The sequence below is a fragment of the Pteropus alecto genome, unplaced genomic scaffold (genome assembly GCF_000325575.1).
Source record: "Pteropus alecto unplaced genomic scaffold, ASM32557v1 scaffold95, whole genome shotgun sequence".
NCBI classification, from domain to species: domain Eukaryota; kingdom Metazoa; phylum Chordata; class Mammalia; order Chiroptera; family Pteropodidae; genus Pteropus; species Pteropus alecto.
The window spans coordinates 21874605-21901184 of record NW_006441071.1 but is presented as its reverse complement, the minus strand read 5'-3'; the positions used below and the strand labels follow the sequence as shown (position 1 = coordinate 21901184).

General features: G+C 37.0%; 1 protein-coding gene across 4 annotated transcripts in view; it reads right to left on the bottom strand.

Moving 5' to 3' along the window:
* The window catches only part of PCSK5 (proprotein convertase subtilisin/kexin type 5), a 404343-nt gene that overhangs the window by 268715 nt on the left and 109048 nt on the right, over positions 1-26580 (bottom strand). For all 4 annotated transcript variants that reach the window (XM_006918450.2, XM_015594534.2, XM_025051431.1 and 1 more), the window contains exons 4-5: positions 18681-18824; positions 15051-15127 (exon numbers count right to left, since the gene is read on the bottom strand). In XM_006918450.2, coding sequence (XP_006918512.1) covers positions 15051-15127; positions 18681-18824 — 221 coding nt within the window. The remainder of the gene's footprint in view (positions 1-15050; positions 15128-18680; positions 18825-26580) is intronic.

Here is a 26580-nt window from a genome sequence, read left to right as displayed (position 1 = left end):
TTGTTTTGTTTTGTATAAACAGAACTTTTTATTTCGAATATAATTTGAGGAGAAATCTCACCATCTAAAATAGATTTCAAAACAGATTTTAATGTCGATATTTAAAAGGTGAGTGGTTTAGTTTAAGAAGAGGGAGCTGCACCCATTCCACACAGCCTCCTGAGTGAAACCTGTGCAACCTCTGAGATCCACCAGCAGACTTGAGGGTTCCATGAAGCACTTTTGGAAAACTAAAGTCTCCAAATCATATTCTGTCTAATGATTTCTTTTAATTATTGTACTGTATTAGTTAAGTGATGGATCAAACATTAAATTTCTACATACTGTAAGTTTTTTACCAATTTGATTCTTAAATGCTATTCTCCTAGTAAGTATTCAAAGTCTTTTCTGAAGTAAACTATATTCCATAAAATAAGCACTAAACACTCACGACCCAACTACAATTATTTCCATCAGTTAAAACATGTCTATTGCTTATGAACACTATATGGTCATGCACTGCTTAATGGCAGGGATGAGGCCTGAGAAATGCACTGTTAGCCATTAGTTCGATGATGGGAACATCACAGAGTACACTTACACAAACCCAGATGGTACAGCCTATACACACCTAAGCTATGCAGTACAGCTTCTTGCTCTGGGGCTGCAAATATGTACAGCATGTTACTATAGAAAACACAAGATTAAATCAAGTGCAATAGAAAATGATGTAATTAAGAGACATAGTAAACACAATATATATGAGGTGGCTGCAGATGTAACACAGCATACTGGTTTATAGCAAAAACTTTTTTTGTATAAGTAGAAAGAGTACACTCTAAAATGACAATAAAAAGTACAGCATAATGAATACATAAACCAGTAACATAGTCATATATTATCATTATCAAGTATTGTATGTGCTATATGATACCCGATAACGACACATGTATCAAGTATCTCGTGTTATACGATATATGTATCATTATCAAGTATCGTATAGCACATACGACATCTGACTGGCAGTGCAGTTGGTTTATTTACACCAGCATCATCACAAATACATGAGTAATGCATTGTGCTATTGCATTATGATGGCTATGACATCACTAGGCAATAGAAATTTATCAACTCCATTATAATCTATGGAACCACCATCATATGAGTAGTCTGTCATTGACTGAAATGTTATGTGGCACATGACTGCATTCAAAAAAGAGCATTTGGTATCATGCCCCAAATTAGAGTGTATTATGCGAAATAAAGAGCATGGTTTGGAAGCCAGATTCACTCTAATTAGCTTTGTGAACCTGCCTTAAATTTTACTTTCTTCCACTGGAAAGAGGGGGCACCAATGACATTTAATTTCAGGTTCTTTGCCATAACTGATTCAGTTAAGCAGAAAAGTGGCTTATTAAGAAGATATTGGCTACATATGACAAACTTACAGCTAACATCATATTCAAGGCTAAAAGCATTTTCAAGGCTAAAAGCATTTTCCTTAAGATCAGGAACAAGACAAGGATGCCCACTTTCACCACTCCTCTTCAGCACTGTATTGGAAGTCTTAGCCACAGCAGTAAGATAAGAAAGAGAAATAAAAGTTATCCGAATTGCAAAGGAAAAAGTAAAACTCTCGTTATTTGCTGAGGACATGATACTATATATAGAGAACCCTAAAGATTCCACCAAAAACTGTTAGAACTGATCAGTAAATTCAGTCAAGTAGCAGGATACAAAATAAATATTCAGAAGTCTGTGGCATTTTTATACACCAATAATGAACTTCTGGAAAAAGAAATTAAGAAAACAAACCCATTTACAATTGCATTGAAAATAATAAAATACCTGGGAATCAAATTAACCAAGGAGATAAAAGACCTGTAATCAGAAAATCATAAGTCATTGAAAAAAGACATTGAAGAAGATACTAATAAATGGAAGCATATACCGTGCTCATGGGTAGGAAGAATCAACATCATTAAAATGGCCATACTACCCAAAGCAACCTATAGATTCAATGTAAATCCCTACCAAAATACCAATCAAATTTTTCAGAGAGCTAGAACAAACAATCCTAAAATTTATATAGAACCATAAAAGACCCTGAATAGCCATGGCAATCCTGAGACAGAAGAACAATGTTGGAAGTACTGCACTACCTGATATCAAATTATAGTACAAGGCTACAGTAATCAAAACAACGTGGTACTGGCATAAAAACAGATATACTGATCAATGGAACAGAATAGAGAGCCCAGAAATAAATCCACACCTGTATACTCACTTAATATATGACAAAAGAGGCAAGAATATACAATGGGGTAAAGGCAGTCTCTTCAATAAATGGTGCTGGGAAAATTGGACAGATACATGCAAAAAAAGAAACTTGACTGCCTTCTTACACCGTATACAAGAATAGATTCAAAATGGATTAAAGACTTAAATGTAAGATCTGAAACCATAAAACTTCTAGAAGAAAACATAGGCAGTAAACTCCCTGAAAAGTAATTTCTTTTTGGATATATATCCCCAGGCAAGAGAAACAAAAGAAAAAATAAACAAATGGGACTACATTAAACTAAAAATTTTTGTACAGCAAAGGAAACCAACAAAACAAAAAGACAACCGACTGACTGAGAGAAGATATTCGCTAATGATACATCTGATAAGAGGTTAATATCCAAAATATATAAAGAACTCATACAACTCAACAACAATAAACAATCCAATTAAAAAATGGGCAGAATAGCTGAACAGATACTTCTCCAAAGAGGAAATACTGATGGCCAATAGACATGAAAAGATGCTCAAGGTCATTAATCATCAGAGAAATGCAAATTAAAACCACAATGAGATATCATCTGACACCTGTCAAAATGGCTATCATCAATAAATCAAAGAACAACAAGTGTTGGTGAGGATGCAGAGAAAAGGGAACCCTCATACATTGTTGGTGGGATTGAGAATTGGTACAGCTACTATGGAAAACAGTATGGAGGTTTCTCAAAAAATTAAAAACGGAAATACCTTTTGACCCAGCAATTGTACTTCTGAGTATTTATCCAAAGAAAACCAAAACAGTAATTTGGAAAGATCTATGTACTCCAATATTCATAGCAGCACAATTTACAATAGCCAGGATGTGGAAGCAACCTAAATGCCCATTAACAGGCGATTACATAAAGAAATTATGATTCATATATACAATGGAATATCACTTGGCCATTAAAAACATGAAATCATACCACTTGCAATGACAAGGATGGACCTAGTGGTTGTTATGCTGAGTGAAATAAGTCAGACAGAGAAATATAAATACCATATGATTTCACTTATATGCAGAATCTAAGGAACAAAAAGAACAAACTAATCAAAAACAGACTCACAAATATAGATGACAATCTGGTGATGGTCAGACGGTAGCGGGGTTGGGGGAGCTGGAAGAATGGGGTGAAGGGTTAAAGAAGTACAAATTAGTAGTTGATAGATGGTCATGGGGATGGGGAGCATGGCATAGGGAATGCAGTTAGCATTAATGTATTGGCTAGATGGAGAGCCAGAGGAGAGAAAGAGCAATTATATAAATTACATAAATGTCTAACCAATGTACAGATATTGGGAAGCTCAGGATTGCTGGGAGCATAGAACAAGCAAGGAGACTAAAGATGAAGAACATCTAGCTTCTCTTCAAGGAAAGGTCTGCTGAGGGGGAGAAGAACACATGCAAGTGAGTGAGCGCTTACCTGGCCTCTTCTGTCACTAGCCTGCACAAGTGCTACTGGTGTTTAGAATCTAGACCACATAACCTGTGTCCTAGACTACAGCAAGGGAGGATGAGCAAGTTAATATCTAGCATTTTTGGCTACCATTTGGAGAAGTCTTGGTTCTTCTACAAGATTCCTAAGAGAGAACATTTCTTGTATATAAATATTTCAGATACTGAGAGATCAAAACAATTACTTACTACCTATCTGATAAGAATTTTTACAAGACAAGTGAGAATCTACGTAAAAATTCTTTGTGAAGTCTAAACTTCTAGAAAAATTATTATTCATAGTAGACGGTTCTTCTATATTTGAGAAGGTAAGATTGATATGACTTGGAATGACTAAAGCCAGTCAAGGGAACAGGAACACTAGCTCTTTTTTCATTCTCTCAACATATACTGACCCTGTTGAACTCTATTTGGACTTGGCTGAGTTTACAGCCCAAGGCATAAGCAGCCGAGGTTTCTTTGGGGGGCAAAGTTGTTCTCCACTCCACCGCCCAAATCATGTGCCAAGCTTCTCAAAGCTACAGAACTACTCACAGGAAAACCAAATAAGCAGCTTGTGTGTATCGAGTTTTAAAAATTATTATAACCACATAGCAATAACTTTTCAAGTATGAACAACATGCAGTGTTTGTCCATGTATCAGTATGAGCATGCTTTTTACAGGGTATTGCTCGAAATATTCTCTCAGTGTATAAAAGGATCATTCGATTTTATTTAACAACTTATCTAGCGGTTACTTGAACCTCCCTCCCCAATACACATTTTCCTGTTCCACTCCAAATCTATGTATGTTATATTCATATAGATTTCAGAAGCCTACACATCTTATAAGAAAAACATGTGAATTTAAGATGTGAGTACCATCGTTAACAAAGTTTATTTACTCTCAGTACAAGAAGAAACAACAGCCTAATCAAAGTCAAGGAAAAACCATGACAGAAATGAAGAAGTTATGAGTATTCTGTTTCAACCAGGATGAATTAAACATGAGTTAGTGTCCCTTATAATTGAAATAAGTTTTACAGTGGGGATTCTAACACAAGCTTACAGAAACACAATGAGGAAATTAGATGATGATAAATGGAATCAACTAATAGAAAAACAGTACACATGATCATAAAATGTGAAAGAATATTCATATAATTTGCAATGGCTTATCTGAATACCTTCTCGTATTTGCATTGGAGCTGCAAAGATTTCAAAAATACAAATGAACACACTCCTACTAATATAACAGTGCAAAAAATGGATATATAGGTCTTGTCCCTATATATCCATGTTGTGGAATGTGGTTCCACCATAATAATTCCACTAGTAGTACTCCCCATAAGGGCTGATCAATTTGATACAAATTCAACTTACAGAAGAATTAAGCACAATTGCTATGGCATCCCTATACTGGGAAAAACTACAGTCACAATAACAGGGGACTCTAGTGTCTCATAAATGGTATGCTACTAAGGGCATATGATAAGGCAAATGTATGGCTGTGAGTGGAGCTGCTTCTGAGGTTGTCCCTCACTTTGGGGACCCCTTTATCTTCCATTTGAATTCAATTTCAACAAAGAGAAATCCTCTAATTCTTTGATTTATTTTCCCATTCAAATCCCAGTTTTTTCTCAGATGCTCTATTACCCAACCTCCCACAATATTCCTATGTGATGCATAGAATAGGTAGATAAAAGATTTAAAAAGCCAATCAACTGTTTTCATTTCAAATAGTTTCCTTTTTTTTTTTTTTTTAAAGCATTAAAGGGACTTACTCTTTGAGGAAAAAAACACAAATTTTATGAAAGAGTCAGACATGCAATAAAATTAACACAAGTCGCAATTAAAACTATTGAATAATCTGAGTTCTAGTCAGATGACCTAGAATAAACTCTGTAAACGGGTGCCAAGACTGGGCAATTGCTACACACAAATGTGTGCGTCTTTCTCTGCATGATGACAACATCATGCTAGAGCCTATGGAAAGATCAAGGTAATAGGACAGTGGAAAAAGAAAAGGATCTGTGACAACCTGATACAGGGGCTGCTGGAGGGTTGGGAAGAAAATGAGAGTCTATATTTGGTAATTGGGACAGGCATGGGAGCGGGTATGATCCTGTAAGGTTAAACCTCAGGGGAGGAAAAACCAACCAAAAGCAAAAAGGTCGTACAAAATTTTTAGCAGTCAGCTAATCTTGGCCCAGGATGTCACCACAAGGTATTTTATCTGCAATTCATGCAAATTCAAATGCATTTACTAGCATATGTAAATTATATGCAGATGGTGTAGGGATATCTAAAAATAGGAAGAGGTAAACTCTTCTAACAAAGGTCAGTCTTTTCTAAAATTCATGAGATGGCAGCTTGTCATGATGAGGACACGTGGTAGAGGAAGCAGGGATTCAGGAGAATCTGCTGGAAAATTACAAGTAGTTAACTGCTCTTTTCAATTTCTTTGAGCTATTTTCAGTGGTCTATAGGTGAGAGAATTCACCATAATTCCCCAGCGCAGGATATAAGACTCCATACCCTTCTTAGGGTAGGAGTTTCTGATGCCCATACGCTCTCCTTGGGCACAGTCTTTTCCTCCTACAGAGAATCTTTCTTTCACAGGCCACATTTCCTGATGATCATAATAAAACTTATACTCTCGAGGGCTGTCATTTAGCACAAAAACTTTGGGAAATAGTTTATATAATTCCAACTTAAAACAGTCCATATCTTCGTGTAGAGAAATGTGAAAACTACCTACCTGCCATCTGAGAATTAGACTAAAACTTTATCTTATCACTTAATTATCATCACCCTTAATAACATTAATAACATCCATACCTGTGGCACTTTTACATAGTTTCCCAAAACATAATGAGCACCTGATACTCATTCAAATTTAATTTAAAAAACATAAATAACCCTGTTAATATATATATTAGTAGAACTGTTTGAGAACAGAGACCCAAGCTCCAGCTTTCACATGCCAACCTCTGATCAGACCACACCTGAAGCCTTCACTTATTTTTTTTTAAGACTATGTCTCTGCCTTCAAGTCTCTTCAAGTGAAGGTAGCTGGCTCCTTTGCTAGAGTAAGATCCAAAAATATACCCTCTAGTCTCATATGAGTAACCTTTGTTTATTTTCATAGAACAATATCATTGTGAAATCAGATCTATATAATCATTTTCTGTAATACATGGTGTTCATTTTTCATAGTCACATGTACATAAGGTGTTGGCAATCTTTGCAGACAAACCCTCTCTCTCGGGAGAAACAGGGCCATGAGCACCAGCACTTGCTAGAGCCAGACTATAGAGTGTCTATTGATCTTAGCGATGCACCATTCTGGTGACTATAGTTCTCTCATGGTAGTAAACTTACTGAAGCATATGCTTAATAGAAGAACTAATTTCTTACCTACCCGACCACAGATTATTTTAGCCAGGCAGGTAAATAATAGATGGTGTGGGAACAATGAGCTCAAATTCTGACTCTGCCACGTAGAGGTACTTTACTTCACCTCTCTGGGCTTTCTCTTTGAATATGGGGTGTTGTGAACAGTAAATGAGACAACATGCAGATGTGCTCGTTTTAATCTGCTAACACTGCATTCAAATATAGTCAAATAGTAATCCCCATAGACTTAGATTTTTTGGGGTAGTTTGTTTAAAGTTAAACAGGGATGTTGAAATACTCCTAGCATTAACTTCTCAAGGTCTTCATGCTCTAATTTTTAAATATTTCTGGATGCAAAGAAATACGAGAAAATATAAAGGTCAAAGTCTTCAGTTAAAGGAGAAGATTAAAAGGGAAAGATAAATAAATACACCTGTCTGGGAACCCTGCTCAAATGCTTAATCCATTATTTAAAAAGGATACTTATTCAATTTCCATCTGCTTTAGAGGCCTCAGGAATTTGTGAGTTTGTTTTTTAAATAAGAAATTTAAATTGAAAAAACTATCAATTATTCATGGCAATAGAGTACTGGGTTAGCATAAATTATACCAAAACCTTACTTTAACCTATAGCATCAATCAGATCCTTTATCAAAACCGTTATTGAGAGCCCCAAGAGATTAAATCCCAAAATTTCTTGAGAATACCCTGAAATTGACAAAGGAAGAATGAAGGAGTCTGAAAACTGCATTATCATAATCATAAGCCCTGGAATAATTAATGCATTGCTTAATAAAAATGAGTGTTTACACTTCAGGTAAGAGGTGTATATAAATCCTAGGTTAGGTGACTATTTTTCGTATTTATTCAGCTCTCATTAGAAAATAAACGGGCACTTAGAGAAATCTTATGAATAGAAGTATCTTCTTTCTTTCTTTACTCTACCAAAGGTTCCAGGCTAAAGGACTAACATATCTGTGTCAGTCAAGGGCCAGTCGAGAAATATGGGGCTCCTTTATATTGGGTAAGGTGAGAAAATTTTTTTCGAGGAACTCATTCATATAAAGATGTGGGTGGCATTTGGGTAAACGAATAGAGAATAGAGCAGTGCTCCAGACTAGCAACACTGGGAAACTCTTAGCTCTCAGGACCCTTGAGAAGGAAGTGGTTATTGATACCCACAAAGGATAGCTCGTAGGAGGTCTGCCTTAGGGTCACCTGACAGGAGTTAGGACCTTCAGGAATGTAGCTAATCCCCAGTGCCCCAGAAAGGAGTGAACATCGAATAAATACCTTTTCTACACTCTTCTGCATCCCACTGATCTGTCTGAGCCTGCCATTGGACAAACCCAATTGGAACCCAGAAGGCAAAGGAACCCATTAATGCAAGTCCCTAGAGATCAGCTTTCTGGAACACAGAGCAGGGTGGAAGGTTAAAAAAAAGATATGCAGCACAAGGGCCACTGTATACATACACACCATTTAATAAGTTACTAGTTTGGGACACATTTTGCTAATTCATTAAATGAGCCAATCAAGATTAATATTTGCATAATTATGGTAAGAGCAAACATATTTTATATCCCAAACTAAACTGAAAATTCTCTTCTCAGCATCTGTTCTTGCCTCTCTATTCCCTACCTGGGTAAATGCAATCACATTTACACCATGAAAGACTTTATAAAAAGTTCACAGGTGCTGTAAAAACTCAATGGAGGGCAGCCAGCTCAGATGAGAGAGGGTGAGAGAAGGCATGACGGGGGAGCCAACAAGAGTTGAAGGGGGAGGAGGAAATATGCAGGTGCAGATGATGGAAGACTGAACAGTTATGGCATATTCAGGGAATTCTACAAGTCCTGTCAGGCTAATGAAGTAGAAGGAGGAGTGGACACACAGAACAGAGCAGACTTAATAATGATAGAGGAGTGGGGTCATGAAGGGTCTTGTATTTTTAACAAAATGTCAAGATATTAAAGGATTGTAATGTTCTTGTTTTGGTTCAGAAATATCACTCAGCAGGATGGGGTGAGACCGGAGACAGTGAAACCGTTCAGGAGATTTTATGAGGATTCAGGTGAGAGAAGGAGGGTAGACTAACAGAAGGTTAGTGTGGAGGGATGGGTGGAGCGGGGGGTGGGGAGGCTATGTCCTTGGAGAGCTATTGCAGAGGAGGACTTAGATGGTGAGAGCTGTCAGGACTTAGTGACTAATAGCTGTTGAGGGGAAGGGAAAAGGTGGCTTCTGGTCTGAGAGAAGCCTTTTCCTGTTGTGCTACAACTTTCTGTGAGGTCCCAGCACCTGGATATTCTTCCCAGAACCTAGAAGGTGATCCAAATTGTTAGTTATTTCAACACATTGCATCATGAACCAATATGATAGAAATACATTTTCTAAAATATTCATTGCAGGTTCTTTCATGGACATAAAATCTATGGCTGTATATGTAAAGTGTCATATATTTTCACAGCTGTCTGTTTTGTATATATTCAGCATCTAGTCTGTACATTTGGAGTCAACGTTACATAGATTCATTTAATAATCACTGATGTGGTAACTACTATGTAGTATGAATGTCATTTTGCAAAAGGATGAAAGGAAAAATTTTGAAAATATTTAGTAAACAAATCAGCCTCTGATAATGGCCTTACTTTTCTTTGGTAGGTTTTTTATGACCTACTTAGCTATAGGATAATTTTGTCTTAACATATATGGCTAAATCCTGTGTCTGAAGAAATAATGCTTCCACATTAACAAGCAGTAAGGTCATAGAGCTACAGGTCATAGATCTAAAGTGTGTTTTTTTTCCCTCTAGTATGGAGTTAAAATATTTTTGTATAATCAGAAAACTGCCTACATTCACTGGCTTTGCTTTGGAACACTACCTCCTGACAACAGTCCTCATCTGCAAGAATAAGAGCACGCGCGCACGCACGCACACACACACACACACACACACACACACACACTTCAGTTTCTGCAACATGGCAAAATTCTTAAAACTAGAAATTATGTGTGAAAGGAGACTAAAGAGCCAGAAAAGAACATGCTTCCATCCACACTGGTTAAATCTTCCAAGAAACAAAGATAAGAAACAAAATGAAAAATCCATTTCTTTTAGAAAATGAGTCTTTAACCTGTGGGTTGGTCTATTTTGAAAAGGAATTAGATTCTGGGTCCACAAATCACACATTCAAAATACAATGCCATGGTCTCATCTCCCACTGAATATGTTGCTATGATGTTTGAGCAGAGGGATCATTTAACAAGAAGCATCCTCGGGAAGGGACAATCTAACTCAGACATTAATAAATAATTTATCAGAAATAGGACTAGTGGTATGAAATGCCAGAAGGCTGTTTCATTTATAGGGTGGCATTTTCTATTTTAAGCCTCAAACAATGCAGTCAGTTTTATTCAGCAAGCTAAAATGAATAGAGGCAAAGCTGAACGAGAGGACAAGTTGTATGGTCTCCTCTAATAATACTATTTCTTTAGCATCAGTTATTTAGGGCTAACATACTACTATCTGGGGACTTGAAAAAGGGACAAGAAAGAGATTTTTATAACTTTTGTACTTCACCCCAAAGTTTTGGGACTAGAAATGTAATCATGTAAGGCTAAGAGAAATGATTTGCATAAAGGTGTAAAGGTACATTCTCTCTCAGCACTAAAAACTCTCAGGCTTTGCACCTTACTAAGTCATCTCCAACTTAACCTACTAGTTAGCAGCCTCTATTATTTCACCCCTCAAGAACTTAGCATCCTCCAAGAACTTAGCACAGTGCCATTCACAAAGTGGAGTATCAATGAACACCTGTTGAATGAATGAACAAATACAGCCAAGTATGAAATAACTCCAAATACACTCTGTAGCCTATTAGTCAGATAGTACAATGAGGAGGCACTTGCACTGCATATGCCTCAACTTCCTTATTCTGATGATGATTAGAAATCCCTCCCCTTCACTGTCTTACATCAAATTCAAGGACTCGTGCTCCATCCAGGGAGCTGGGGAAATGGAATTAAAGAAAAGCAGATTTACCATAGACTGAATCATTCATAGCTCCCAGCCCCTAAAGAAGCTGAAAGTCCTAACTAAACCTGTAAACTTAGAAATGAAGACCTCCGAGACTTAGTTTACATTTGAAATGTTTATATGCATATATATTTTCAGATAATTAGTTTTTAACTGATTATTTATCAAGAACTGGATAAAGAAATAGAACATACAATTATAATAACAACAGCTATGATTATCTAGTACCTATTATGCTTAAATATTTCATTGCTACTTTTTGTTTTGTTTTGTTCATTGCTACTCTTTAGAAGTATTATTATGCACATTTTAGAGAATATAAAATACTAAAGCTCAGAGTAGTTAGATCCAAAGACTATAAAGGTAATCAAGGAGAATCAAGGCTAAAAGCCAGCTCTTCTAAACTACAAACCCACTCATTTCCTGATGCCAAGTGACCTCTATTCAAATGGAATTATCTGTCAATGGAGTCACATTTAAAGACAGACACATTAAACACATCTATAATTATGATCTAATGAAGACAGGATATATTAACCCTAAATGCCTGAATACATGCTTAAGAATGGCAAAAGGAAAGAAAGAAAAGAAAGAAAGAAAGAAAGAAAGAAAGAAAGAAAGAGAGAGAGAGAGAGAGAGAGAGAGAAAGAAAGAAGAAAGAAAGAAAGAAAGAAAGAAAGAAAGAAAGAAAGAAAGAAAGAAAGAAAGAAAGAAAAAGAAAGAAAAAGAAAGAAAAAGAAAGAAAGAAAAGAAAAGAAAGAAAGAAAGAAAGAAAGAAAGAAAGAAAGAAAGAAAGAAAGAAAGAAAGAAAGAAAGAAAGAAAGAGAAAAAAGAAAATAAAAAAACAGGCAGCACTTTTGATAAGAGATAAAGAGACATCTGACGCCCAGGTAACTGCTGACTTTCATAAAACAGAGGTAGGAAGCGACAGTATTGTACCTCTGAAAATGCCGTATTTCACTGTCAAGACTACAAACCTAAGTACACATCTGGAACAATACCTGTGTCCTCCAATAATCAAACCCACACTGATACTCAATGAACCATGGACAGTGCTTAGAATGGGTCAAAAAAGGACACAGAGGACTACTCCAGAGTGAGCAGGACCATGGCAATTCTTCTTGAACAAAGGTCTTGGGGAGTGGTCAAGTTTAAAAGGAATCCTCACAAAGAATAGTTTTTAAAAGGCAGACTTTAAAAAAACCATCAAAGTCAGTACTCAAAGAATTGTCTTTACATAGACTTTGTGATTAGCAACGTTAGTTACAGGTGAGACCCACCCTTGAAGAACAGTCACCACCACCGAGAGCTTCACCGCAAAAACTCAGCACATGTAGATTCTGATAGAACTCACTGCAGGGCACAATATGTTTTCATTTTCTACCTATAGTCCCTCTTTGTCCCTTGACATCCTGTACAAGGATACTTTGGGTGTCAACACGATCTAGACTTTCCTATAGCTTTCATGTTTCTCTTTTGTCTATACAATTGTTGATGGGACAAATTTAGCTAATGGATATTGTACTGTCAGTTCTGCCATGATGCTTGTCTTGAAAACACAATTCTTTTATTGATGTCTAATCGACCTAATCAATCAACACTGACTGATATATGAAGAGAATAATTTGAACATAATGTAAAATTTTCATGTTTATGCACAATTTTGTCCCCCAAACTCTAGATGAATGTAGAAAACGCACCTAGCTACACTAAGCCCTGTAGAAATACACAACACACACAGAACTACATACCACAGGAGCACAGTGGGCCTCACTTGTCCACATTGGGTGCCGCTACTTCCTATATATTTCAGATTACCCTCCTTCCACTTCATAATTGCTTGTAGGCTATGCTTTTGCCATGCTTTTGAAGGCCATCCTGGTGGGTGTCCTCCATTCTACTTAATTGTCCCCTTTTTCCTCTCAGCTTATTTGCAATTTTCCTATTTTCTGTTCTTTGTAAAAATTTCAAACTATCTTTTTTTTTTCTCTTATTCTTTTTCTTTTGCACAAAGAGTGGCAGGCATGTGAGTAGGAGTAGATGTAATTGCACACACATTTCCACAAGTAAACTTCAGGTCTTTTTCAAGATAAAGTGTCATAGTTATTGTAGTTTTATATATTTCTTAACCACTCTATATGGATAAAATTGGGCTATTGTTTTCAATAGGTCCCTATCATTTTGCGTGGTCGCTGATGAAGTTTTTGAGTGTTGAGCTCCAACTCTGTTTTCTTATTATTCTGTGATTTTAGATTTTACAGAGTGCAAATATTTTTTAGGAATGCATATATCACATTATAGCAGAATAAACTATGTACTGAAATTTATTAGTGATGACGTTTTCACTACTGAAGCTTCAAGTTTCTTCCTCAGTGTTTTTCACGCTAGTTTGCAAGTTAGGTTAAACGCATTAGCTCGCACTGTCTCAAATTATAATCCTTTGTTTGAAATTCACTATATCTTTAAACATTATAATCTAGACCAGGGGTCCCAACCACCGGTCTGTGGCCTGTTAGGACGGGGCCACTCAGCAGGAGGTGAGTGGCAGGCCAGAGGGCAAAGCTTCATCTGTATTTACAGCTGCTCTCCAGCACTAGCATCATTGCTTCAGCTCTACCCCAGGTCATCAGGCATTAGATTCTCATAGGAGCATCGGTCCCCGATGCCAAAAGGGTTGAGAACCGCTATCCAGTTTAATTTAGTTCCCTTTCTCTGTTCAGAAAATTTTGGAGAATTCTATCTACATCATTTTGCATATTAATGCTTTCGCCACAAAATCTGATCTGTAATATTTACTCAGTTGTTAATAACAAACAGCATATTTTCTGCAGTGACTTTTTTGAGGCTTCATGGTAGATAGTAAAAAGAGAAAAAAAGAATTCGTGTTCATATGCCCTAGTCACGATTACGTAGGTCATATAGTTTTATCTAAACTTATTGACTTAATCAAACACAAGCTGAGAAATTTTTCCCGAAAGAAAAATGCAGGCTGGAAACAATATATAAGTGGGCACAACACCTCTCTTTGGAACTTCTGTGATCTCAAACTAAAACATGTAAATAAAAATTCAAATGATAGTATCTAAATGACAGCATTACCCTAGAAGAGCTTTGCAATAAAAGGAAAAAAAGTTAATGTGATCTAGAGATTAGAAATATCTACTAATCTTTTAAAGAATCTAGTTCATCATGAGCAAGAAATACCACTCCCATTTACTTTCTGAAGAATGTTAAGACAGTCTATGTTATCAAATAGCTGTGCATTTTTATTTGCTTTCACAAAATCTAGTGTACTAACTGGAAAGTGTACCTGTGGCTAAATGGGTTTCTATGGCTCTTGACTGTGGAGATAAGAAACATAATGTGTTCCATGTGCGGCAAACCTTCTAAGTATTTCAGGTACATCAGTGGAAAATATAATCACTACAGAGAAGAAGAAAGAGACTTTAAGCATAGTATGCAATCAAATTTGTTGAATTTGACAGAGTAAAGTTAACTCTTTTAGGGGATACTTTGTTTTGTCTTTCCCTTTAGCATCTGTATCCCTAAACAAAGTGGTCACAGGTCAATAATCTCTTGAAGGGCAACATCCCCAGTACCCTCAAGATTTTGGAATGCTAGGTCATTCCCCTGAGATCTCATTTTCATTCTTTCTCTCTCTCCCTCTCTCTCTCTTTCAATCTACAACTATTCTTACAATGTGGACCGTCCCTTTTTGATTATCTAGAAGCTTCAGTGGAAAGATACTTGTTTATCTTGAAAAAATTAGGAATCATTTGTTACCAAGCATTTCTAAGAAGAAAATTTCTTCCCTCAGCAAAAGCAGAAAGCAAAACTCCTTGGCAGCCAGGCACCAGCCACCGCACGCTTGGGCCTTACTTGTTCTCGTTGCTTGCATCATAACGAGGCATTGGATCCAAGTCATTCCCATTCACGTCACAACTGGCCAGAGCATCCTATGGCCAGAGGAGAGATGGAGAGAAAAGAGACAGACGGTCATTAATTAGCCATTAACCTGAAGGCTCATACATTCTTAAACACATTTCTGCAAGAGAGTAATTAGATTAAATAATACATTCGTGGTTCAGTGGTGTCAGGATGCCTTGTTCAGTAATAACCGGTATCATTTTTTTCTCTCTTAAGATGAAGAAATATTCTCCACACACCAAAGAAATGCCCAGTCTATTCTAGCCAACACTCTTCCTCTCTGACCAAAAACTGGCCCCTCACCCAATTTCTTCAAATATGCCCTCAATTACTACCTTTTCTGTGAAGTACTCCTGGACTACCTAGAAGCAAAGTGATTTATTCTCCGTGGACTCTCTATCTTCATTCCTTGAGCATGTAAATTCCTTATCATAATTCAAAGATTTTTTATTACAAAAATCATTCACAAGTAATTGGCAGGCCAATTAAAAGTCAGTATTAGAAATTCATTATATCAGGTATCTTAAGATCTCTATTAGGCAATATTGTCTGGTTTCAGATGTCTTATCTATTATAAAAGAGTCTACAATTCAGACTTTCTGCTAATACCCAATGGTCTTGTGCACCAATCAAAATAATGAACAAATTTCTATCGTATGTCAAGGTTTCAAAATGAGGCAAAAATATCTCTGAAACCAAATTTATGTCACTATAGATAGAACTCTTCTTTCTAAAAATAATTTATGTCACGTAGGGTCTGAATTGTTTAAGGGGAATTAAACAAAATACGCATTACATACAAAGGTGGTAAGTCCCTGATTCCTGTACAAAGGGGGCCATGTAGCCCCCCTTAGCAGTCATTAAAGAATGAAGGGAGTATATAGCTAGTATAACTTACTAATTTTATGTATAAAGAAACAGAGGCCCTAGATGGGTTAAGTAACTTGGTCAAAGGCATGAAACGAACTGTCTGTGGAACTAAGACTGGAACCCAGGTCAACCGACACCCCATCCAATGTGCTTTTCTCTACTCTTCACAGCTCTGACATTAGGAAAACTGAGAGGGCACCAGTACTGCTAATTACACAAGTAAATTCTAGAGTTTTCTTTCAAGGAGGAAAAAATGATAAAAATCAAGAAAGCGATCACAATTAAGTTAAAGCTATTTGTAGTTTATCAAATACGTTCCAATGCAGTGGAGAGCAGGAACACACTATAAAAATCACATTGTATATGACAAGAAAGACTTCTTTGCTAGGAGACAGGTGGCTGGAGTTCTATATAGGACCTGGGTTAACTCATTTTAGTCTTCAGGCCTCAGTTTCTAACCTGTGAAATGAGGAGACTGAACTGAAGTTCCGTTTTAGCTGTAAAATTCTATGTCGTGAAGAGACACAAGTTTGTCTGGGTGTGCTTGGAGGAAGGAGGAGAGCAGCCATTCAAATGTTTTGTTCAAATGAGAACAAAATGATTTTGCCGTTTCTTTCTTTCTTTTAACCTTAGGGAAAATCATCTAATTTAGGGAAAATTGTTTCAATATTTCGTTGTAGAAAATTAACTTGTAAAGTTTCTTGGATGAATTTTTGAAACAAAAAGGGCTGCGGGTAGAATATGGAGAGGAGAAGTAGCTGAATATGTAAGTTGATACTGGGTGTTCTTGTGTGAGGGGAGGTTTTCATAGGTCAGAAAAATGGGCGACTGTGGGAGGCAGTGGTAGTTTCCACTGAAGTACCAAGGAAGTGATTTGGAAGTATTGTATTTGCAAAGATAAAATGGAGTCTTTTCAAATTTGAGCGACAAAAAAGAAAATTAATTTAAGAGAAATTAAATGTCATAAAGTAAGTGAGATTGAGCAAATGAGAAAGAAACACCGGAGAGAATATATGGTGATTTCTACCTAAATACTTTCACGAGTAAGGGAAAGGCCAGAGGAGAGATGGTCAGAGAAACACACAGTGATTCCCACTATGCAGAGAAACCAAGCCTTCCCATCCCCCATCCACTATGAGAGAGTCGAAACAACATTCTTCAGGGCCATTGCCATGTCCACCAGTTATGGAAGAGCACACAGGAGGGAGAGGCAGCGGTCATTCTGAGATGGCAAGTCCTTTGTGCTGATGTGCAGAGGGAACCTAGAGGCAGGGCCTATCTCAGAATTCTCTGCCAGCTCAGGGCACAGTGAGATGGGTTGGGCTTGCTGAAGTCATTCCCTTAATGACCATAAACTGGAACACAGAAGAGAAAAATCTGAGAAGTGGTCCTCCCAGTTATGGCCCAGGATTCTCTGTGGGACTTTTTCATAAACACGAGGCAATCCTTCCCGCCCTGGCCTATGACTGTCCTCCTTAAGGGTCAATATGAGTCCTGTAAAGGGAAATGGACTTCACCATGGTTTAGAGCTGCTTTTATCTTCAAGGATAAGAGGAGAAACTTGTCAGCTGATAGAAAATCACCAATTATAGGAGAATTTTTTTTCAATACAAACATGAAATTTAGGAAAACCCATGCAGCCAAACTTTTGTCATTAAAAGGATTCATGAAAAAATAGATGTTGGTAAAAGCAAAGTGGATATGTAGTGATATCAGTGTCCGTACATGGAAACAGCTGTCAACAGAAAAGAGGTGAGAGAAGAAATCAGAAGACACTAGGAGTTTCTGCTGAGCCCTGACAGGAATCAGAGAGTTGTTATTTGCAGATAATAGGGAGTCATTGCAGGCTCTTTGGTAACAAAAGAAATATTTTATGGAGAACACCAGGTATCAGGAAACGTGAATCTGGAACAGATAGAGAATGGCACACTGGGAGACAATTATGGCACTTTTCACCAAACTTAAGGAGGGGAGGCTGATGGAAGGGATAATTCTGGAGAGCAGAAGACAGAGGGGTCATGACGCATTGCCAGGCAGTGAATATCATGGCGGTAGAGGGGACTGGAGGCCCATGGGGCAAAATACAGCCCCAGTGTCTGAGAACTGGCTACCCACCCCCCTCCTCCAACACACCACGGTTGCACTGGGTATCAAAACCAGAGTTTTCAATGAAAGTACTGAGTTTCAGCACTTTTGCTTGCTCTGTGACCTTGTGCTCATCTTATGTTCTTCACGAGTCCTGGAATTGTGGTTCCTTCTTAAGAATTCACTGATTCCTAAGGACTACTGGGAGGCTGATCATTAGTGTCCTTTAAAAAAAGGAGAGGCAAAGAGAGAAAGAAACCAGCAGAATAACTTGAGAAACATTCTAAGTATACTTTTCTCCATAAAAGAAACAGAGTGCTGCCTGGCTTGTGGATGAGCTGTTGAGAAAAGTGGTTGTTTTGGGTAGCAGGTGGTGCTGGTGGTGGGGTTTCTGCTACCGTATCATCGGCTTTTTGTGGTCAAAACATCAAAGGCACTTGAAAGTTGAAAGCATTATCTCATGCCTTCTGTACTCTGAGAGTGCATCTCTTACAAGACGGGAGCAATATACAGACTACCGTATGTGTTTGCTGCATTTTTCTGTAATTCTCCCCCTTTTTGATAATCCTACAATGTATTCCCTTGCTTCCAAGGAGAGAAGGTGTTTCAAACGCAGCAAACACTCACATAGTTTTGCATCAGATCCGGATGGGTTCTCTCAATGCCATCGTCCAGGATGGTGACCACGATGTTCTTTCCCGTGTAACCTCTCTTCCAGGCTCCTTCAATATTCATGTCTGATTGGCAGGGATGCGTGTTGTCACTGCAGTGCTAAAAGAAAAAGAGGGAGAATTGGACATTGCAGATTACCGAATAGTAAGGAAAAGAGAAAATTACCTACTTTTTAATACATTAAAAATTAACAGAAATTTGGTAGATTGCCTGTTAAAGTAGCAGCACAGATCTCGAGCATGATAACAGGAGAAGGCAGACAGGATAGATGTGGGGACAGCAAGTGAAACAGAAATCTCTTCTGCCTTCTAATGCCATGGATCTTTTGAAAAAACATGATAAAATATATTTCAACAGCAGAATAATGAACATATTATTTTTATTGTTAGCATGATTAATGGCACAGAAAATGGCATTGTAGCATTTCATTTACAAATCCACACGAGGTTATCGAAGAACATCTACTTTATAATTTCTTAACCAGCCACCTAGAAGCCAATCCAGCTATAAATGAGGACTAATTCTGGCAGGTTTTATACAGTGTCAGCCAGAGAAGTATGCTACTGTGAGAAACCCATGGACGAGAAAAAATAAGATTTTTTTTCAATCTTCTTTCAATGAAGTAACAATGGCTGTTGTACTACAGTTTGCAGGGGGTAGACACTCATTAGGCATTTTTTTGAGATAGGAAAGAAGAATAATGCAAAGTCTAGAAAGGTGACATACACAGGAAAATGTGTATGAGGGCTTCAAGGGGTGGGCAGCAGAAACCTTAGCTCATTATGTGCTATAATTTCATTCTACAATGGCTACAACATACAAACGTATCAAGAAATAAATTCATCAGCAGCTCTTCCTGATATAATTTACTAGCATTCACCTAACCCACACAATTATTCCTTCAAAGTTCATCTCTTTGAAATATCCCTCTGAGTGGTATTGCTTTTCAGCTTCTTAAGACTTAGCAGAGGAACAAAGGAAAAGAGATGTACTGTAACATAATACCATAGCAACACAAGCCACCCTAGGTCTTTCATCATTCACTATTTTCTTCCTGCTTCGTAACAATTCAGTACTTTGGACACAAGCTTTGTATGCTCTAAGCATAATGGAGACCCAACGGCCATTGATTCATCAAACACATACTTTATTGAGCACCTACTACATGGCAGTGAACAGGCAGATGAGGTCCCTGTCCTAAGGACCCCTCTACAGGGGAGACACAAACAAACTAACAAACAAGACCATTCAGAGAACTCCTTATGTTTTAAAGGAATTAAAGAGGGTGACAGGATGGTTAATGTTGATAGGATGGTTAATCCTTCTTTAGGTAGGATGATCAGAAAAAGACCCCAGTCTCTGCGAAAGTGAAGTATGAGCTGAGACATAGCTGATGAGAAAGAGCTGGTCTGCCCAGGAGCCTAGAGATCGGTGACTTGGTAGAGGACACAGCAAACTACAGCAAATACGAGGTCTTTAAGGTGGAAAACAACTTAGCACACTGAAGAAAGAGAAGAAGGTGGGATATTGCTGAGGTTTAGTAAATGAGGGAGAGAATGGCATGGAAGGCAGCAAATTAAAAGGGAAGGAGAGGTCAGATCATCCAGGGCTTTGTAGTAATGACTTGGCTTTCATATGAAGTATAATCTAAATGGAAGCTCATCTCTTTCCAAACTTCATCCTTCAAAATCAAATGCTAACTAGTGACAGGTACCTCTAATTGCCACTGCGACATGAATTCATTAATTTTTTTTCCAAATGAGACTGCCTTTGCTGAATGTTATAAACATACTTGAGTAGTTTCAAGGACTCATTCTTATAGAGTATATCCATTTTTCACATGTAATATCAATTTTATAGACAATAGGGACTTATATACTTTATGAACATTTGCATCTTTTTCTCACCTTTCTGACTTCCTTCTGGCACTTGAGGCCCTACATACATTCACCCTACTACTAGACTGATCCAAATTCTACTCTCACCGCCTCTCCCCAATTTTCCAGGCACAGTTTAGGCCCTATCTCCTCCCACAAAACCTTCTCAACTATCTCATCCCCTTCCTTGAACCTAGGAGTATGCGCACACACAAACACACACACTATTCTACACAATCCAATCCCTACTCACTGAATTCTCCTAAACAGTTGATGACTATTGAATCCTGTGTGTGAATTTTGTCTTCTTGATTGTAATTCCTTAGAAGACTACGCATTAAACCAAGTAGGATTTAAACTAGGATTTCAGTCAGTATTGGCTGATTGATTATATGCTAGAAATGAGGGCATATCTTCAACTTTATGTCCAACTTCATAACTGCCATTATGCTTACTGCTGCAACCTCATTAGAAATATCTAGCCAGCTAATGCCTGGTTAATGGAGATAATCACAAAAGAAATAGTGTAGATTCCCAAAATGTCCACATTTTTCAGAAGTATGACTCTGGCTGAGAATTCAGGCCTCTCCTCACTAAGTACTTTAATTTAACACAAAGCAACCTTGACAGGTTTCTATTTCATTTTTTCTATTTCCAAACCTGCTCTGGCCACCTGTGATATCGTTTGTGACATGAAGTAATATTAATGTGGCCAAGAGGTGGGCTGGAGGAAGGAAATGCATAGGAAATGGGTAACCCACAAATGGGATAGCTGTCCTGGAGTAAAGAGATGCTGCCTGAAATTGTAATTATGAATATTGAAGAAAACCAGCCATCTATGGAAAACATATGTGTTAAAAGTAGAGCAATTAGGTTTCTTCCTTCCACTTTTGCTTCTGGTGAATCTGACTTTACCATTAAATATATCTACACCACCTTTTTCTTTTTCTTTTCATTTGCCAACATGGTATTGGTAAAAGAGGAAGGAGGGGTTGATATCCGAGTGATACTTTCATTTTGATAATCTAATGTGGTGAGTAACCAAAAGACCAAAGGAAAAATAAGATATTCAGAACCTGAGCTTTTTTTTTTTTTGCAAATGAATAATAAGGTCAGAGGACCCTTTAATCACAACCTTAAATCCTGAATATAAATCTTAGATTTTTAATACATATTTCAAGTGGTCTAGGTTTCAAAGATGATTTTAGTATAGTTGTTTCATAAACCCAATGTATGCAAGAAGCAAAGACTATGGAAAATACTGATGTCAGTCAACACTGACCAAAAAGGAGAATGGATTAATTATTTCCTCAATTGCCTGACTGAAGTGGTCTATAAACTGGGCTCTATTTACTCAACAGGAATCTCTATAATGGCATCACCCATTGGCAAAGGGAACACACATTAGCCATAATTTCCTCATACACAGTCAACCATGTTGAAAAGATCTCTGCCAGAGCTGTGACTGAAGACTAGTTTCTGGAATTGTGTTACCACGTACATAGTCCATACACTCGTATTCATAGAAGGGGCTTGCCAGAAACTTCCATCACCTTTGAAGCTGATGAAAAACACATATGTTCACAGTTTAGACAAGATAAATATTTATAGTAAATGTATGTACCTTCAGTTCTGAATGATGTACTGTATTTCAACGATGGTCTGTGTTAGATGACTAAGTATTGAGAGGGGACATAAAATGGAAAATACCTGCAGAAATGATGGATACCACCTAGGCCTCCCACTTCCTAATCTATAAAAGCTTGTATTTTTTTCAGTAATGGAATTTTAGAGAGATTGTGCTTTTCCATACCAAGGTTATGAGCTATTCCGCTTATAAACTATTCAGGGTGTGTCCACTTCTCGAGTCTTCATAAACACATCACTGTTTGCTCAATGAAAGAACAGTTTACACCCCAAATAAACACCTTTGTTATATTATCACCATCAATTTCTTTAGACTGGAAGGGAACCCTCAATATCATTCTTTTTAAACTTCTCCAAGTTCTGAGGGTCTCTGATGAACTGGCAATTTATATGCTACCAATAGCCTGCTAATATTGAAAACATATGTTGTTCACTGTTATTAATACAGTGGCTCATAAGACTGCATCTCTATCAGCAATGTTAATAAGAAAGCAGAATTAAATACATGAAAAATACGTTTTACAGATAGATTCAGGAATAATTTAGTCAACTTAGTAAAGTGTATATTTACTTGAAATTCTTTGTAAAATTTGGAGTTCAGAAGTCGAAGGAATTTTAAAAAATAGAATTGATACTCCCTTAAGTGGAAATATAACTGACATCTTTACCATGGCTAAGCATTGTACTAATAACTTTATATAGACTAGCTTCATTTAAGATTCAGAAGTATTTGAGAGATGTATTTTTATCATTTGCTTTTAACAGATAAAGAAATAAATTTTTTGTTTGTTGTTTTGTTTGTTGCTTTTTTGCAGGTGGTAGGCACATGATGGAGAATACAGATGTTATATTATAGGTTGTATACCTGAAATGTATTTAATGTTATTAACCAATATTTAATTTAAAAAAAGAAAATGAGACTTAATCAACCTAGGTAACCTTCCAGAGTACAAACAGCTGGTCAACAGTCAAATTAGGATTCAAAGTCAAGCAGTCTGACCCCAGACCATACAGCTATAGAAACTCTTCTGTTAAAAGTTGAAACAGAAAGGGCTTAAAGGAGGGCAAAATACATGCAAATTCAGATAAGGAATAGATAAGGGGTGGATGTTGGACAATACACACCAGTAAAAAAAATTCAAATAACAGAAATTTCACTGGCTTTACCACTATTATCAGTGCATTCAAGTGATAAGGTGGAATACTCTTGGATAAGACTTTAGATACCTTCTAATTTTTCCTTATTCCATTTATTGCAACACATCTTTTAGGAAATCACCGAGTTTCTATTTGAAAAGTTTCAATGACAGGGAGCTTACTTCTATACTAACTAGCCAATGATGTGTTGGTAAACCAGTTCTTTAAAAAGAAATCCCTTATTTACAGTGTTTGCTAATTTCCATGGTGTAAATACTCATGGCCAGTTTTAAACTACCACGCTCACAAAATTCAGGAATGTGTAACAATAAGCTTTCATGAGCTGTTAGAAGGCGGATCCAGCATACCACTGGAAACAGCTCACTCCATTGTTAGTCTTGCTCCATTTCTGATGAAGTCATCTCTTCCAATGGGTCTGACATCTGCTCTTCAATATTTGGGAACTTCTGGGAAGTATCTAGGCTTAGTTCTCTCTCCCCTTCACAGTTTCAGACAATTTTACTTCCTCTTGCATTTGTCAGAAGATCTTTCTTTAATCTTTTTCAAGGCTAAAGAAATTGGACTTTGAACTTTTGTGAGGCTATAAGCTGATGGGCTGTCTTTGGGATACAAAAGTAGAGATTCTTTCACAGATTTTTGAAAATCTAAATTAAGCTAGGGAAGTTCTAACATTCTAACATTTACTATTATATTTATGGGCCAATTTGAGGAACTTCTTATCCTTTTTATCAACGTATGCAAAAACCAAACAAACAAAAAGATACGCCTTGCCAAAATAGATCCAATGTTCCATTATTCAAGGATGATTATTCAATTTGTGAATTTTCCAGAAATTCTGAGGAAACCCAGTATGTTTCAACACCAAACTCAGCATAGCAGCTAAGGATGCTAGCAAGGAGAATCAGACAGAGAGGAAAGGTTAAATTCTACCTCTGCTATGTTCTAGCTGCATGACTTTGTCAAGTTACCTAAGTTCTTGAAAGCTGATCTGTCTGTAGTTTGACTACAGAGGATTGCTATGCATATTAAAGAAGATAAAGGAATATAAGTATACAAGAAGTTGGCACTGCTATTATGATCATGGTGTTGTTAAGAATACATTCCTGGGCATCGGCATTCTTAATAGTTTACCAGAGAAGACCCTGGTTTTTTTTTTTTTGTTTTTTTTTTGTTTTTTTAAAGAGAGATAGATTACTACAAAATAGTGAGATGAGGGTTTTCTTCATTGTCTGAAGATGTAGGTTAGGTAAATGTAAAATGGCAATTGATCGTTTCTAAGAATAGCTGAGACAACCTGGATATTTTACATTTGGGGCTGGAGACTGGGGATGGGGTATAGGAGGGAGAACAGTGTCCAATTATTTTATGGTACATTGGTGAAATGGCCTCCTATGAGTCATCACATTTTATTCCACACATTTATACCAGCATTTCAACTCTGCTAGAACTGTGGTTCACATCTACTACAATTTTGACAGAGGATCATTTCTCAGTTACAAAATTTTAAGATTGTCCCACATAATACCAAAGAAACATCAGAAATAGATGTTAGGAAAAGACAGACTGTGGTGTACAAAATATGCCTATACAGAGGAAAATGAGAATAAACCTACTTCCTAATATTCTACTCAAAATTGAGGATCAAGATATTGAGGCAGTATAGTCAACTGATTTTTGACAAAGGAGCTAAGGTAATATAATGAACCAAAGAAAAGACAAAGAAAGTCTTTTCAACGAATGGTGCTGGAACAACTGGACAGCCACATGCAAAATAATAATAATAAATCTAGACACAGACCTCACACCTTTCACAAAAATTACCTCAAAATGGATCATAGACCTAAACATAAAATGCAAAACTAAAACTCTTGGAAGATAATATAGGATAAAACCTATATGGCCCAGGGTATGGCGATGACTTTTTAGATAGAACATCAAAGCCACGCTACACGAAAAAACTGAAACCTGGATTTCATTAAAATTAAAAATTTCTGCTTTGTGAAACACAATGTCAAGAGAATGAGAAGATAAGCCACAGACTGGGAGAAAAAATTGCAAAAGTCACATCTGATAAAGAACTGTTGATCAAAATATACAAAGACTCAAACTCAAGACAAACGACCTGATTAAAAAATTGGCCAAAGACCTTAATAGACACCTCATCAAAAAAGATACACAGATGGCAAGTAAGCATATAAAAAATGCTCCACATCATATGTCATCATCAAAATAGAAATTAAATCGAGATACTAGAATTGCCAAAATCTAGAACACTGGCACCACCAAAGGTTGGCAAAGATATAGAGCAACAGGAACTTTAATTCACTGCTGGTGTGAATTTAAAACAATACAGCCACTTGGGAAGACATTTTAGTGATTTCTTACAAAACCAAAAATGCTCTTACCATATGATCCAGCAATTGCGCTCCTTGGCATTTATCCAAATGAGTTGAAAATTTATGCCCACACAAAAACCTACAAATTAATGTGTATAGCTGCTTTATTCATAACTGCTAAAACTTGGAAGCAATCAAGATGTCTTTCAGTAGGTGACTAGATAAACCGTGGTACATCCAGACAATGGAATATTACTCAGCACTAAAAATAAATGAGCTATCAAGTCATGAAAAGACATGAGAAACTTAAATGCATATTATGAAGTAAAAGAAGCCAATCTGAAAAGGCTATATACTGCATTATTTCCAACTATATGACATTTTGGAAAAGGAAAAACTACGGAGAAAGTAAAAAGTTCAGTGGTTGCCAAGGACTGGAGATGGGGGCATAAAAAGGCAGAGCATAGAGAATTTTGAGGGCAGAGAAAACACTCTGTATGGTACTATAACAATGGACATATGTCGTTATACATTTGCCCAAACCCACAGAGTGAACTGTAAGGTAAACTATGGACTTTGGGTGTATGATGTGTCAATATAGGTTTATCAACTACAATAAACGTATTGCTCTATCGGTATCAATGGGAGATACTGATAATGAGGTTGGTTATGCATGGGTGAGGGCCAGAGGTAGATGAGAAATCTCTGTACCTTCCTCTCAATTTTGCTGTGAAGCTAAAACTTCTCTAAAAAATAGTCTTAAAAAAAAGAAATTGAGGCAGAGCAGCCAAATGATAACTGGGTGCTCTATGAATTTAGTTAAGTGGACAACATTTC